The 17,685-nt window shown below is 37.1% G+C and overlaps 1 protein-coding gene and 1 long non-coding RNA gene across 2 annotated transcripts; one reads left to right on the top strand and one right to left on the bottom strand.

Annotated features, from left to right (window-relative positions):
• The first annotated feature begins 3,235 nt into the window (after window positions 1-3,235).
• On the top strand, window positions 3,236-6,720 carry LOC105380317 (lipase 1). The gene is made up of 5 exons (XM_011549838.3): window positions 3,236-3,395; window positions 3,620-3,818; window positions 4,196-4,569; window positions 4,898-5,074; window positions 6,290-6,720. Exons 1-5 carry the CDS (start codon window positions 3,285-3,287, stop codon window positions 6,662-6,664), a joined length of 1,236 nt encoding a protein of 411 aa, XP_011548140.3. The 5' UTR covers window positions 3,236-3,284; the 3' UTR covers window positions 6,665-6,720.
• A 7,297-nt stretch (window positions 6,721-14,017) lies between these two features.
• LOC125489017 lies at window positions 14,018-17,366 on the bottom strand. Its single transcript, XR_007266669.1, has 3 exons — window positions 17,190-17,366; window positions 15,256-15,258; window positions 14,018-14,029 (listed from the first exon to the last, which is right to left on the bottom strand). It is a non-coding gene; the product is annotated as an uncharacterized LOC125489017 (long non-coding RNA).
• Between the last annotated feature and the right edge of the window lie 319 nt (window positions 17,367-17,685).

Below are 17,685 nucleotides of genomic sequence, written 5' to 3'. Positions count from 1 at the left end.
ATTACAAACTTATAAGCTGTTTTAACAGAAATATCAACGAGCATGGTGGGTCACTTATATTTCTTAAAGAAAATTGTAAATGTAAAGAACGAAAGGATATAGTTGCTCTTTCTGTTAAACACCATATAGAAATTTCATGTGCAGAGCTTAATAAGTATATAATAGTATGTACCTACAGGCCACCTACTGGTGATTTTATTACCTTTGAGACTGTCATGGAGGATGTTCTAAGGTTAGCTTCCAATAGTAAAAAGGAAGTAATAGTGTGTGGTGACTTTAATGTTGACCTATTAGGTGACTCTCCTAATAGGTCGAAATTGTTGTTACTTTTTAAATCATTTAATCTTTTTAATGTTTTTCTGGAACCAACTAGAATTACACCCACGTCAGCCACTTGTCTAGATAACATATTCTGTAACTGTGAGTTTAAAGACAGTAGTGTGATTAATTGTCTGAGGTCAGACCACAGTGGGCAGACCATTACCTTAGTAAACACTGAAAAGACAAATAAAACTAAGGTGAGATGCAGACCGATTACTACAAAGAAAATTGACAATTACTTGAAGAAACTAGACGAAAAACTTCCGAATGTTAAATTAGATTGCAATTCTAATGAGATGTATAGTAACTTGTTTAAGATAATAGCTGATGAGTTTGAGAGTAATTTTGAAACGAAGGAAGTTTTGATTGACAATAAAATTAAATTTTGTGACTGGGCTACAGAGGGTATTCGCAAAAGCAGGGCGACATTATATGATCTGTATGAGATGAAAACATTCATACTCCGACCTGACTTTCAATCTTATGTGAAGAAATATAGCAAGATGTATAAATGTGTCTGTCACTGTGCGAAGACAATTTTTATTAATAACAAGATTAAAGACTCTGCTAACAAATCTAAGGCCGTTTGGACTATTATTAATAACGAAACGGGGAAGAATCGAACACGCGAGACAAATTTATCTTTGAAGGTAGGCAATGACATTATAACATCGAATGATGCGGTGGCGAGGGTCTTTGAAGAGTTTTTTACGAACATTCCTTTAGAGACTACGTGTAACCTGGATTCTTCGGCTGCAGCAGCTGAAACCCTGACGAAGGAGAACGCACCTTCAACCGATAAGGAATTTAAATTCAGATATATTAATACATTAACTATTATAAAAACATTTAAGTCATTAAATATGAAGAAAACTGAAGACTTGTGGGGAATGTCAGTTAAATTTGTTCTTTCTATTATTAATAAAATCGCCCCAATTTTAGCTAACATCTTTAATAAATGTATCGCTGAAGGTGTGTTCCCAGATCTTATGAAATTTAGTAAAATTATACCTCTGTTCAAAAGTGGGGATATGGAGGACCCTGCAAATTTCAGGCCTGTCTCGGTTCTTCCAGTTTTGAGTAAAATATTTGAGAGGGTCATACTCAGTCAGATGCTTTTGCATTTCAATGATGCTCGATTGTTTCATAGCCAGCAGTATGGTTTTACAAAAGGCAAATCAACAGCCGATGCCGGTACTGCGTTGATTAAGCACATATTTGACGCCTGGGAAGACCATCACGATGCTATTGGAGTCTTCTGTGATCTGTCGAAGGCGTTTGATTGTGTAGACCATCAGACTTTAATTTCGAAACTTAGATACTATGGAATAGGAGGAAAGGCTTTAGATTTGATATCTTCATATTTAGACAAGAGACAACAAAGGGTCGATATTAACAATACTAAATCACAGGGGGCTCATGTAAAAATAGGCGTCCCTCAAGGATCTATTCTAGGACCATTTTTATTCCTCATTTATATTAATGACTTGCCTTTTATGGTTGAAAAATTGACTAATATAGTTTTATTTGCTGACGATACTTCTTTGCTTTTTAAAGTTAAAAGAAGAGAAAATAATTTTAATGAAATTAATTCAATTCTATCTGACATACACGATTGGTTTACCGTTAATAATCTTCTATTGAATTCTAAGAAAACGAAATGTATTAAATTTACACTGCCGAATGTTAGACAATGCGATACTAACATTATTCTAGATGGGAATAAATTGGACCTAGTTAATGATACTGTCTTTCTTGGGATGACTATAGATTCAAAGTTACAGTGGGGACCTCACATTGAAAAATTGTCTGGAAGGTTGAGCTCCGCAGCTTTTGCTGTACGGAAAATTAGACAGCTGACCGACGTTGAAACCGCCAGATTAGTTTACTTTAGTTATTTCCACAGCTTATTATCGTATGGCATTTTGCTTTGGGGTAGAGCAGCTGATATTGAAACTATATTTGTATTACAGAAAAGAGCCATCCGCTCTATATACAAACTTGGTTCCAGGGATTCATTGAGAGAACTATTTAAAGAAATTAACATCCTTACAGTTCCATGTCAGTTCATTTTTTCCAATTTAATGTATGTACGAAAGAATATTTCAACTTTTGATACAATTGGCAGTAATCATGACATTAATACTAGGAACAAGCATAAGCTGGCTTTTCCAGCGATGCGTCTGGCGAAAGTTAATAAATCGTTTTTAGGGTACTGTATTAGATTTTATAATAAGCTTCCAGCAGAAGTTGCTCAAATGCCAGAGAATAAGTTTAAGTGTTACATTAAAGAGAAACTCAGTAAAAAAGCTTATTATAAAATTGATGATTACTTAGAGGACGTTAATGCATGGCTGTGATAAGTAGTTAGCTCTGCTCATATTATTATAATAATAATTATTAAGCTTATATGTATTGTATACCAACTAGTTTTAAGTCTTTTTTTGAAAAGATGGCTCAGGAGTTTCTTGCCTCCGTTCTTCTCCTTAGACAGAAAGAGCCCCCCTTATCCGAACGGAGAGTAATTTGTAAAAATTGACGTTCATCAGAAAATTTTATATTTGTACGATGAATAAAAATTTTTGAGTTTGAGTTTGAGTTAATATATTTTGATAAGCAGATTCAATCAGCTATCAAAGAATGTGCACCTGGCTGCAAATTAAGATGGTTTTATTAATCCTTATAATTAACATACCGATGACTAATAGTGACTAGAACACTTTAGGCACATGCGCCAATTATGAACTAATCAATCATATTTGCCTAGAATTTCAATCCCATTGTCTACAACTTCAAAGGCCTTATCGAGCTCAATAAAACTGACACAAGAAATCCGCAATTAAACACCCCCCGTTATCAAAAAAATAATAAAAACTATAAAAAAGTTAATTCCCGCCCGATAATGAGATTATGCTAAGTATAAAACGAGGAAGGTAAGTTTGGGCCCTTTAGTATCATTCAAGATGACTCTAAAATTGACAACAAGTATAGTGGTGCTTTGCATCGCGATCAGCGGGCTGGAAGCCGTCATTGTCGAGGACATCGATGCCCTCGGGGCATTAGTCTCTAACACAGTGGGTGTCTTTTATAATAATTATTACCAATATAGAAAAAATATATAGTTTTTGTTGAACTATATTGATTTACATTGACCAAGGTAGTTAAATCGTTCCAGCCAATTCAGGGGCAGTCGTCGCCATCATCACCATCAATAGCAAAAATACATTTTTTTAATGTGTAATTTTCTTAATAAACTTTTTCAATTGTGTTATTTTCTGATCGTTAAATTTTTATCCAGGCAGCGTACATCCACGCCGCCGGCTACCCCTCGGAGACCCACCAGGTCGTCACGGAGGATGGCTACATCCTGCAGATGCACCGCATCCCCCGCGGACCCAACTCCGATCCCGGCCGCGCCAGGACCCCGGTCTTCATCATGCACGGGCTCACGGCCACTTCGAGTGCTTATATCGCTGTTGGGGCTAACTTGTCCATAGGTGAGGAGTTACTTAAGAAGATATATTTTGTTATAGATACCTGCTTATATTCGCGTAATGGCGTTGTGATGGACACCTTTCGCCTGTTTATACCGGCTGATTCATAAAGGGTATACTACGCCGCAAGATGGTGTCATCCTGAACATCTTTTAAACAACGAGTTTTGAAAATTCACGAAAAAAAATTTGCTCTTCATAATCAAGTCACGTGACCATCGATGTTTCTATGGAAAAGGGTTTTTTTTTCGTGAATTTGGTATAAGTACCCTTTTTGCAACACCCTGTATAATCAATCTCTACTAACACAAGTGGATACTGTCAATTTGCTGGCTGTCAAAGAGTGTAGTTTATAACGAACATCACATTTACCACCAACAGCTTACAATGTGGTCGACGCCGGCTTCGACGTATGGCTGGGCAACGCGCGCGGGACCGTCAACGGACGCTCGCACTCAAAACTGAACCCCGACAACAACCGCCACGCGTCAGACTTCTTCGACTTCAGCTTCGAAGAGATCGGCATGTACGACATCCCTGCTATGATCGACTACGTTCTGGACCACACTAAGAACGAGAAGCTCCACTACATCGGCCACTCGCAGGGTTGTTCCACCTTCTTGGTGATGACGTCGATGCTCCCTGAGTACAATGAGAAAATCATCACCGCCCATCTGCTGGCTCCTGTGGGCTACATGAAGTACTTCCCCGACAGGTCCCTGTCGCTTATGGCTAGGACTACCAACATGTTGTATGTAAGTTGACTGTTTTTTGTGTTTCCTTTTCCGAAGAAATTAGTAGAATTATTGCAGGTTTTTGGTCTTTAATTTAATTTGGTCTGAATTGTAAATTGCTAGGTATCTAAAATAATTAGTACTCTTAAAAATCTTAAAGTATCTGCCTTTCTTTTTGATTTAATTTATCTTAGCAATCTATTCGACTGTCCCAACACCTGCACCCGGTACGACCTCCTTAAGGCCAACCAGAGGGGTATCGACGTTTCATGTGACGCAAGTCTGACAGTTGCGACACGACAAGAAGAAGATCTATTCGACAAACACTAAACTATCCTTCCATTTCCAGTCGATGGCCCAATCCAGCGGCATCTACGAGATCAGCGGCGGCGGCGGCCCGGTGGCGGCGCGATCCGAGCCCGTGCTCGCCGACTGGATGCCCATCCCCACCAGCGCGCTGGACTGCGACCACGCCAGCGGAGACATGGCGGCCACGTGCGGCGTCGTCGGACGTGACGGCTCTAGGGTAAGGAGAATGGTGTCATCAGGTAGTAGTGGCGCTCATTTGAAGTAGGATGACGGATGACTACTATAGGTGTAGCCCTTTGGGGTTACCATCTATATTAGCAAGTAATAATCCATAAGCAGCGTCGCACGCTTGTCAAATTTGACGCAACTTGTATAGATCTGCCAGATACCTACCTACAATAAACATCAACATGATAGCTTTGAAGTGTACACACAATACAGTCTTCACTTTCCTTTCCAATGCAATTGATTAAGAATTCCTGTGCTCACATTTATAAAATTTCCTGGGCATTATATCGTCCTACAGATAAACATACCTAACTAGACGAATAACAGAACGTGAGTTTACAAATATTATAATCCAAGTAATACCCATAATAGTAAAGTGTTGTTTGTAAATAAAGTCAGTGAATAAAATCCTAGATAATCAAGATAAGACGTTTTTATGTTAATATTTATTGCAAAAAACAGGAGTTATAAAATTTATCTGTCAATAAAACCGGTAGCTGAGTTCAATAAAAAAAGTTATATATATTTTATTGATTTATAGGGAATGCTTTTTATCTAATCGAATAGCTTGTGTGATTATTAAAATATGGGCCTATAAATCGTAGAGAAGTAGATAACTAAACACAATTTTTATTCAAATAGATATTTTTTTAAATAGATGAGACATACGGTCAGCTGCATAAGTAGCTATACACTTTTGTACCTTGTCAATCTGAAACCTATCAATTCACTGAAACATTCACGGTTCGGCTTTTGGACCTAACTGTACGGTCAGGTGCAGAGAAACCTGACCCCCCTCCCATAGTAACAATTGGTACCGATATGCAGTACGAGATGAGACATACAACGTAACCTGATGGCTGTCCGGTTGGACAATAGCCTCTACTAATACCGCCGCTGGCTAGATTCAATCATGTTTGTTACAACTGATATTGTATTTCATACTAGGATCTTGTACCGACGAACATTTTGTAAACCCTTATGTATAAATATAATATAAATTCTATCATACCATTGTTGTTGTAGTCCTTTGGCACCCCAGAGTCTCCATCAACGCGTCCGCCACTTCCAGCTATCTTAAGCTGTATTTTTGATTTCTCTCCAGCTAAGTCCAGCGGCTCGTTGCTTGTTTTTAACGTTTCGGCACCAGTTTGGACCATACCATTAGTCTATGACCATACTAACTATAACTGTTTGTTTACAGAACAGCATAGCCTCAGCCTTCATCGGCGGCGGCGGCGGCGCGTCCGTCAAACAGTTCGCCCACTTCGGACAAAACATCCGAGACAAGAAATTCAAGAGGTTCGACTACGGGCTACTGAAAAACCTGGCCAAGTACGGAAGCACCAGGGAACCAGCGTACGACCTGGGCAAGATCACTGTTGAGGCGACTCTGCACTACACTGTGGGGGATAATTTGCTACATGAACGTGATGTACTGGCTATGGCAGCTGATATGCCCAATGCGAGGGTTCGCCGCATCGCCCGGGACGACTTCACCCACAATGACTTCATCATCGCTGCTGATGCCAAGGAATTAGTGAACGATTACGTCGTCAAAGCGCTTCTGTCTGCGTAAAACTCTGAGTTGTTAATGTCTTTCTGGTACCTGATTAAAATTTTGAAAAAACTTTATTACTGTATTTTATTTTAAAATGTAGCGTATTTAAAATAATATTATCTAAATAAAGTTTATTCGCTATCAGTTAACTCAACACCATTTCTTAAAATGTCTGTTCTATTCCTCTAATCTCAGCTTAGCACATTGGATAGATATCAAAAAGATGATTTAAAGGGTAAGTTTGGGGAATAAATCGGGAATCTCGACGCACCCCTTCACAGTTTGACGTGGCTGCTTTATTTTTTCCTCTTGCGTACAGAGATTTATAAGCTCACTTTTTTATTATAAAAAGGAATGAATCTATGTTTAAATTTATAATGTTTAGTGAATTCGATCAAATCGATGATGTGAGGGAAGTAAAATAATTTGTTAAGTATTCTTAGTTCCTACAGTTTGTCTCGCTCACGAAACGTCCAATAAATTGTGCTATTATGGTCCGACCTCATAGCACTGATCCTGACTAATTTTAACGTAGTTTTTAATAATAATATTTATGGTTGATCCTTTATAATGCAATTGAGTAGCAGAGCATCTAACAGAGTAAGATATTTTTTACAACTAGGAGAGAAGGTGTAAAAATAAAAACCCTTTGTTTTCAAATATTTTAGTCCTTTATACAAAGCTATAAATCCAGTACTTTGTCGGTCGTTGACGCTAATGTAAAAGAATGGTTGAAACAGTCCACCAAAATTAGACTGGCGGAATAATGAAGTGGTCGCATTAATCTTAATTTGAGGGAATCTCCAATTATATGTATTCGTATATCTTATGGTGTAGGGTGAAAGCTTATTTTCGATTGTTGGTTTCACACGGACGTGTCTTACGTAGTACATATTATCTATCTACACTGGGCTGCAAAAATAAGTACTACACTTTTAAATGGTGGTTTTTACATATTGTATTGTCATTATGGTATATGTAACTATGAAATGCATGGATAAGATTCCCTATACTAAGAAATTCACATTTCAAGCAAACTTAGGACGGAATTTAGTTTTTTAGATCGTTTATCTTTAAAATTAAATAATGATTAACGCCTTATTATATGGTTATACCCCTTTTGCCCCACTAGATACAAATATTTATGTATAGAGTAGAAAAAATACCTTTTTTTAGTAATTTTTATAACGGAATCGTGCTAAGTAATAATAATATGTGGGGACATCTCACACACGGCCATCCGACGCCAAGCTAGGCAGAGCCTGTGTTCTGGGTATCGGACAGCTGATATATCTACACAAATACATAAATACATATTATATATAAATATATCAACACCCAAGACCCGAGTACAAATACCATAAAGTTATTGCAAGCTTAAAATGAGTACTTATTATTGCAGCTCAGTGTACATGCTACGACGCTACGACTTGCAAAGCTCGGCGGATGGGAGATGGATGAGGAAAGCTTTCGATCACTTCCGTATTTTGTTGGGTCCTTGGTTTGGAGAGTCGGATAATGTTCAATTGTTCACTTTTCATTCGGGAAGACCCAACAATAACCATAGAATATGGGTCATTACCATAAAGAGCTAATAATCATGTTTAAAAACCGCTGGACTTATTAAAAACAGGCACGGTACAAAGTAGAACTTGGTGACATCTGTTCCAGTCGGACTAAATTAAAAAACTTTATTACAGCCAGCGAACAGATAGGTAGGTATGAGAGAAACGAAATGGCATAAAACAGAGGAAAAAAAACCTTTGAGTAAAACCTTTACACAGTCAATTGTTATTCATTAAAATGCCCCTCTCATTATTGTTACGAATAATCCGAACAGATCAGTGACGTATTAATTAACCAACTTCGGAAAAAGAAGGAGGTTCACAATTTGTCTGTATGTTTTTTTTAAATGTATGTTCACTGATATCTCCGTAATTTGAATTATATATATAAAGTATTGTTCATTTATTTATAATATTTCATTGTTGTTTATAGTTCATTTATTTATAATATTTCTTTAATTTCTTTACTTACATTAATCCAAACGATCATTTTGATGATTTTAACTTTGAAAAACGTACTTTCGAACGAAAGTTACGAGGATGTTACAAACATAATAAGACAAAATGACAGAGCTACAATAAATAAGACCGCACATTATACAGTAATATGTACTTAATATGTTTTTGTTACGCTAACGAAACTCAATCTTTTTTTATACATCAGTCGTCACCAACATTCAACTCGAAGAAAAATATCTACGTTTGATCAGATAGGAAAAAGTATTGAATTCATGCGGTGTATTGAATTGTCAAAAATGTATTCGATGAAAAACTGAATGACTTTTGCCATCGGCATCGTCCACCATATTATACAATGTAGGTACTAACGAGTGGAATGGGAAAAGTTTTACTGATAAAATAGTGTTCTAACTATATTATAAACATACAAACAATAGATAAATGACCGATTAGATGTTAGTCTATAATCAATATGGACACATTTTAATCTTTATAGCAAGTCAATGTTTTACGACTATGAAGGTGATTTTTAGACAACAAACAATACGTCATCCGTTTTCCGACCCGGAAATTGGCCTAAGGAATTCCTAGCGTGAGGGTTTGTTTGTTTGATAGACATCATACCTACATAAGTTTTAAAAAAAACGAGCTTTGCAAATCAGGCCTAAAGGGATAACTCCACTCGGTAGCCGTGCGTATATACAGGATGGCCTCAGCCGGGGCGGGTCCGATATTTTGTTTGTTCTCATCTCACTCACCAGTCACGTGCCCGAGATAAATAGATTTTAGGGACGTAAATTAATTTGTAATCTGAAATCCCCTACGCGGGATACGACCGTTATTTTATAATTCATTCTGTAAACATCCTGCTGTGTGGCTAGCATCCATTTTGTATTACACTGATTTATATTTGTAAAATGTTTGTAATAAAACTACTATACACTTACCTTCACAACTAGCTCAGCTAGGTAGTCAATTCAAGGTTTGATTCGGAACGGTTATTAAATTATAGTTTTTAAATGTGATTTTCTTAACTCATTTTGTAAATTCTAATCTAATCTCCATAGACAATTTCAGTTACCCGTTACTCCCTGATGTCCATAAAGATAGTAAACCCGAAGATAATAAACCTGCTACATTACGCTATTATCTGAAAGGTTGAAAATACGAACAAAGGCTGTGTAATTGAAAGATATAAACTTTAGAGCGCAAATTCTAAGCTTCTATTCACGGGCGGGCTGCGAAAGAATCTATAACGCGTTAATGCCGTATAAAAGCTAGACAAAAGACTGCACATAACGGTTTTGTAAGAATTCGGAATCTTGCTAAAGGGATTCCTCCAGAAAACATATTAAATAGTTGGCGTGTTCAGGAGTTCAGGGCCGGCGGCGGACGCAGTCTGCGGTCCCCGCCCGCCCCGCCGCCCGCCCTGGCCGCCCGCCCTGGCCGCCCGCCCTGGCCGCCGCCGCGCTAACTACATGCACTCGGTAAATTAAACTCTGTAATAAAGTCTTGTGCGTGCTTTTGTTTTCTCTTTTAGTTTTAATGCGATGGCTTTAAATTATTACTGTGCTAGTTCTGTTTGTGGGTTCGCATTGCGTTAAACAGTTTATTTTCGGGATTTTCTGTAGAATGTTCGTTAAATTACTAAGATATGGCCTTACGTATTGTTCTTAAAGTAATGTTAATTAATGTCTTTTTTGACTATAGTAGAGGCAAATTAAAAAAGCGAAGAAATTTACTAAATAACTTACTTATCGAGGCTTACTTTGCTGCATCGACAATTTCGGGATACTCCTCTAACCTATGAGATGGAGTCAGAGGCAATTTCTTTCAAATAAAGGAGCTTGCCATCTCATAAACTACACAAATGCTGAAGCAGAAAGCGCTACTTTCTTCCCTGCAGTCGGATAAAGATCAACTGGTTAAGCCTTCCGCGGATGACTCTAAAACATCTTCTCTCATCTTCAATATAGTAAAGTAGCAAAGAACCTACTAACTGATTAAAACTCGCAGTGCTCTTTGACTTAGCGTCGTCGGGTCTCATTATTTTTCTCATTACCCCGAACAGGTGGGCTATTCCGGGTGATAATGACGAAAGCGTGAAAGGATATCGAGCTTTAAGAATCCGTCCTTGTAAGTTTGTATGGATGATTTGGCGTGGTTTTGTGTGAGTTTTTTTAGATAACAGAACTGTTAAAGTATGATCTTTGATATATTATGTGAATTAATATAAAAAATTGCATAACATCACAGGGTGTCGCAGATAAAAGTTGTTGTAATTAAAAATATATATTATACATAAATAGTATACTTTGTAAGAAGTTATGAGCTACTCCATCGGATTTATATAGGGTCATAACTATACTTAAAATATAGCATGAGCCCTACGACAGCTGTCCAATCCGTAAATTTCATTTGTCACTTGTTCCTTTTCGGAGACCAATCAAAATCGAAACAGCCGTGGCCCTCGGTGGAGAATACCGCTTCTATCGTCGGCACATTTCTCGATGGCTTAATGATGCTTTTCTCAGTAGATACGGCAAGATTGAAAACGTTAACCCATTACGTAGTGTTATTATCCTCTTTAAGGTGGAGTTTAGTGTTGATGTCTAACGGAACAGGCTTTTGTAAATAAACAATGGAACTTCTATTTATAAACTGTGTTTATAAGTAGTCTGTCAGTCACTGAAATAATAAAAGTAAAAGTATGAATAGTCAATTGTTTTTTACAACCGAGTACTTATGTCTTTCGCACATTTCCAAATATTGACAGAGTGAGAGGGGTCATTGTTAGGACCAATAGCCACGCAGTAATAAATAACATGGACCAATAGCAACGCAGGGAAACAATTTCTGTACTCGTTTGTTAAAAAAATAGGGTATAAGAGGTTCTTATTGCTATAGATGTAGGTCTATGTTATAGCGTAAATCAGGCTATTTTTGTAACCGCTGAAATTAAGTGATGATACAAAAAAAACAGATTTGTAAAATAAATATAAGTTTTCGTAAAGTAAAATAAACTTTTGACCGGTTTAAAGTTCGCTTGATTTTACTTTTGTTTTAATACGGAAATAGTAAGTTAAAAAGGTTATTTACCACCGATGGCGAAGGCTATATACAATGGGCCGACTTTAGCCAGCCATAGTGCGGTTGTAGATCTGCCGGGTACAAGGTTCAAATCCTTTTTACGAGATTTACGGTACGGATTGGGGGCCGCTTTCCCGTTTCCGGGGGCTTTTCTGGTATAACAATATAAGTTTTGTATTTTACCAGCTGTTCCCGTGCGCTTCGCTTCGCCTTAAAAAGTTTTCCCGTGGGAATGCCGGGATAAAAAGTAGCCTATGTTCTTTCCCAGGGTCTAGACCGTATGTATACCAAATTTGTTCAAATCCGTTCAGTCGTTTTGGCATGAAAGAGTAACAGACAGACAGACACAGTTACTTTCGCATTTATAATATTAGTTAGGATTAGGATTAGTTATGATTAATTTGACTGAGAAAGAGGTGTTCATATTATATGTAGCCTGTGCTTTATGTGTGTGTTTAGGTTCTTGCGTAGCTATAATAAAGATTTACCGAGTACATTACATGCGTTTTTTTAATCGTTTGTGGCTTGATAGGGAGCTTGCTTGTAATGTTTGAGTAAAATCATTTTAGCTGTTCCGTAGTCAGTTATAAATACAGGGTGTTGCAAAAAAGGTACACTAAACGGAAACCTACGTGTGTAGCATGTTATATCTAAGCCCGCAAATGAAATCAGAATGCCAAAATGTCAGAAAGCCTTAGTAAGCCTAAGTATACGAGTATAATAACTTTTAACATATTCCCTTTGAATAAGATAAGATTACTTCTATTATACTTCTGACTATAGAAGTAATCTTGTCTTATTCAGTGCTATTTTATAAAATGTTTTTTTTTCATTTCAAAATTGGTTCGTGTTTAGTATGACTACTAGAACTGGCTCACGAGGGTTCAATCGACTGGAATATAGTTGGTTATAGGGAACATGTACATTTTGTTTCATTGGTTTTTCACATGTATTCACAAGATTTTGCCTTTTTACTCTTTCACGGAGGCTTTTCAGCTTGTTAGCTTTTCTATCGCAAAAATGTGAATTTCGCATAAAACCACGACGGAACAATACTAAGTGAACAACGTATCAATGTATTGTTTGTTCGTAGATGCTTTTGTTTTAGAATTGTGCAAAAAACGGGGCTGTTACAAAAATGTTTCAATATTTGACTCGTGCTATTTACAAATGTGTGTGGTCGTTACACAATTATGCAGTACAGTTGAATTGTGCACGTACAATAAGCCCATTAGTACCATTCAATAAAAAAATCTGAATATACATACCTACTTACAAACATTGTTCTGTACAGTACACAAAATAACAACACACTCCTACCTAATTAACACCGATAAAATCGTCACTAAAAAAATCAACGACGATCAACACATTAACCTTTACACTCCTTTCACGTTATTTCCAACATAATTAAGATTAACGATGCGAAAGTGAGCCTTATCGACAGCGGCATAACAACTCCATTCGCCCAATATTTGCTAAGATACCGTCAGAATTAGCTGAGTCGGTGGCGGCCACGTAATGGATTTCTGACAGCAAAATAAAATGATAGATCGTTGCCGCTACCTGCGGCTACAGACCTAGGAATATATCAGAAGTACACACAAGCAATGAAAAAGTTCCACTGACATATGGAACATCTTATGGCCGGTTGAACTTTTTCATCGCTCGTGAGTTTAATATCGTGGAATTTAAAGTATTTTTTAGTTCTCGTCTACATTGAAGCGGTCGCGGGCGCGGTCAACCAGGCAGCACGTGAGTTTCGTATGTGAATTATGTTGTTGTATTGTATTATTATGTTTACCTGCCCAATATAATCAATGATTATTATTATTAAAATTATTTGTTGTACAAGTCATTAAATTTGTACATAGGCGAACTTAATACTAAAAGCATTCTCTTCCAGTTAACCTTGGGCGTTGTGGATAAAGAGATAGGTAGTGCAATAGACTAAATAATGTTTTGACCAATATTCTTAACCTTATCTTATAATTTACATACATAAGGTTATAAGTTTGGATTAGACTGTAAAGTAAGGTAAGATAAGGTATGGTAATACCTGCGTTTACGTTACTTATAATTTACTAATAAGTACAGGTTATTTTTCATAAATAATAATTAAACATATTATTTTATTGAGCCATCTAAATGTTTATATCGGTCTACATGATCTGCCATGCGATATTTGTTATTATTACAGCAGGAAATAATAGGGTATATAACTGAATCAAGCGGTATGATACCAAACCTATGTAGGAAAATATGATGTCTATGATAATAATATAATAAAAGTATAATTGTTTAAATTACCAAATTACAGGTACTTACACTGAACTGATTAATTTGGTTAATCATAATACGTATTTATGAAAATAGATTTTCATAACCACATAGTTCGAAAATAGATCAGATTGTAGTGTAGTCATAAATAATGTAAATAATAATCTTTTGATTTCATAAATTTATAACTAGCATTCAATATATGACTAATGAAAATAGGTACTTAGATTATTGTTATCGTTTCGTAAGTAATAAACTCATAACCATAAGGAACCTATATTAAAGTCAGTAGGAGGCATTATAAATTAAATATGGATAAGATTTCTTTTATTAACATTCCATAAAAGTACCTATATCCTGTAATAATTGGGCTGTATTCAATAAATATGAACAATGTAAACAATTCTATAATAAATAATATCTGGGGATAGAACAAGACCTTAGTCTTGTTTGTTAGTAGGTAGGTATATATGTTTGTACATTATTCCTTAGTGTCCAGGTTTTTCCTTTCGGAATGACGGAATCCACGAAAACGACGCGAAGCTCGCGCGAAAAAGCTAGTTTTCTATAATTTAGTTCAACAAAAGCTGATATCTCCCTAAGGAGGTGCCGACAATAAATATGATACTTAATAATTTCCCCGGCCAATTTACGTTCTTATATAAAATCGTGTTTAGACGGCAAATGGGCAATGAACCGGTGACCCCTGGGCTTGAGAGACCTACGAGAGGCAGCCGTCCACTCGCGCCTAGTCCTCTCGAAACCGTCTTGGCCACTACACACTGTGACAAAACATTCTTTATTCCGTTGCAGGAAGAGCTACATATCGTTGTGACACCCTTCATCTACGGGCCAAGCTACAGTGGATGGAGTGTAAACAGTAATTATTAGGGACGTCGCAACTTTTGTCCCGGCGGTGCCATTTTAACTTGATACTCCGTCCGTCGTCCAAATTAATTATGGTTGATTAGCTTTTAAAGAATGGAGACAGTCAGTGAGAGGGTAATAGCGGCCGTAGTCTCGTAGGCTGTCGCACTGTATCGGGTTACAAGGGACTTTGGAATCGACGGGAAATTCTGATGTTGGGTTTTATTAGTCCCCGAGCGAGGGATCATAATTATGACTTAGCTCTTCCACCTCTTATGGAGTTATGAAAGCTTGCCCGTAATTAATTTAAGACATTATACTATTCTCTGTGGGCATAGGTACGGGCACCAGCTCTCCCGAATTTAAGATACCTACAAGTCTAATAATTAATTACTCATAAACTATTGATAAGTAGGTCATTGTCATGTACCAGTTACTAGCCTCGATTCGTTTTAGTGAAATCTTTTAGGGCCTTTTTTTAAGAATATTAAGTATTTTCCTAACAGAAAGTTATCTGTGTTTTTGTATTAAAATTCCCAACACCTACCCAATCTCGTGCTGGCGTGCCGATGGTGAATATTAATATAAATAAGATTCTCTCCTTTATTACCAGACGCCAGTTTGCAAATCTCTTTGAAGCTGCTTATTTTTAGTTACGTTTTTCACAGCCGCTGTTGAGGCTTTAAATTGTGGTCTTAGAAAATATAAAATTTCATAACAAAGTCGACTTAATGAGAAAGTAATGAATACCAGCGCACCTAAGCTGCTAACTGACTAGGCTTTGATGCCTGCACTGATGAGGAGAGGCCTGCGAAGTATGGTCAGTGGGCAGCGGATGTGGTATATTTTTGAAACAACGATGTGCCTTGTTAAAACCAATGAAATTGTTTAAATAATAAATATATTTTCATAAACACAAACTACACCATTAATTACTCACAACACTACTAAACCAATCCCAACCGGCTTGCTGAACAAAGGTAAGATACAGAAGAAAATATTTAATTAAGATATTTTAAGTGATTTTAAAATTTACGTGGCTGGTCCCCGTCGAATTCGTTTTTGAATATCCCTCTAGTGGCCATGTTCCTCGTTCCTTGTTCCTTCGTGGCGGTTCATTAATGCCCTGCAGTCAGTTTATACAACAAATTCCCTAGAAGAAGGGAATTTTATATAAAAGAGAAGTTAATTTTCACGTGGAGCTTCCGTGTAAGCAACTCGCCTTGGGGTTCTCTCGTGAAAAACCCGAAACCCCGTTATTAGTCGGGTGCCGCGCCGCTGCGTTCACCAGCAAATGAACTCGGTCGTAATTTCACACTCTACATAGGTAGTAACCTACTTTTTTAGTATTCTCTAGTCAACCTCTAGGTAGTTGCAGTGTTATAAAAACTTATTAATATGCACATAACCTATAGTATATTTTTATGGAATACCAATATAAAAATTACGGTCTTTCCATAAAAATGCACTCACGTTAAAACTGTGTTTAGCGCATGAAGTATTTAGCGCTGATAAATACATTAAGCAAATAGTGAAATAAAAACGGGTTCCCACTTTTTGCGGGAAAAGTTAGCTAAATTATTAGTTTATCTCCCACGAATTAGCTAAGTCTATACTATAGAATAGAATAGAATAGAATATATATTCTTTATTTGTACACAAAAAACATGCACAAAAATTACAAGAATATTAATCTAACACCTAACACATATATTATACAAATGGCGGCCTTATCGCTTAAAGCAAGCTTTCTTCCAGGCAACCTTTGGGTGGAAGGATATACCTAGTATACCTACTATGTTACCTATAGGTTCATCTGTTTACTGCGGTATGACGGAAAACACGTCGTGGGTATATTTATTTGCTTGAAAGAACATCCAATTGCGTGTGAGAGTGGAGCACATTTAGCGGATAATCACCGTTTCTTCCGGTAACTCTTCAAAGCGAAATTTACGTGCGAAATGTGGATGAAGTGGGGTAGAGACAGTCAGTATCTAATCAGGGATGAACCGGTGCAGATACGTGATACGATACTTGTGGTTAAATATTTATAACATAACATAAACACTTCTTTATTGCAACACATTTATGTACAGATATACAGTTTTAATTCGTTAATTTCTCTGTGTACGTCAATGGCTTCCGGGGTAGGCAAGAAACAGCTGGAGTATATTGCGCAAAAAATAATAAACATGCTGTAATCTATTTAATTGCAAGTTATATTGGCTATTCTTGTTTTACTAAAACAATATAACATAATATGCAACTACTTAGTTTAGTACCTACCTCCTCTTCCCCCCGGACCGCTCTCGAGTGTGAACGTGTATCAGACGATTTATTGCCCTAAATAAATAAATTGGAGTTATTATTTGGAAATTAAATAAGCAAATATAATAGGAGTGCATAACTCAAGAAGAAGTCTAGCGGCGTGCGACTGTGCGACGCGTGAGTAGCCACAGTTGATTGACAGCTCATTACGCGGAAGCCACGCCCACCGGCTACCGGTTCTGCGACAACTCCTAATACCGTATGTGTCCCTGGTAGCGCGAGCGAGCGGGATTTTTGTCTTTGGTGACGTCACATCAGCGATCTGCAAGTTGAATTCGCCCGCTCAAAACAGGCCGCTGTTTAACTCGCTGCTATTTGAAGGAACTGCTGACTAGATAATAAGGAAACTCTTACACCGCAGGCAAGAAGTCTAGCTACCTACCTAGCACTAGATATACCTAAAATCTATCTACTTGAATATGGAAAAAAACATGAACAAATCTCTCTCAG

Source organism: Plutella xylostella, chromosome 9 (assembly GCF_932276165.1).
Source record: "Plutella xylostella chromosome 9, ilPluXylo3.1, whole genome shotgun sequence".
Lineage (NCBI taxonomy): Eukaryota > Metazoa > Arthropoda > Insecta > Lepidoptera > Plutellidae > Plutella > Plutella xylostella.
The sequence above is the reverse complement of the archived record's forward strand: the minus strand, read 5'-3'. Positions and strand labels throughout refer to the sequence as shown.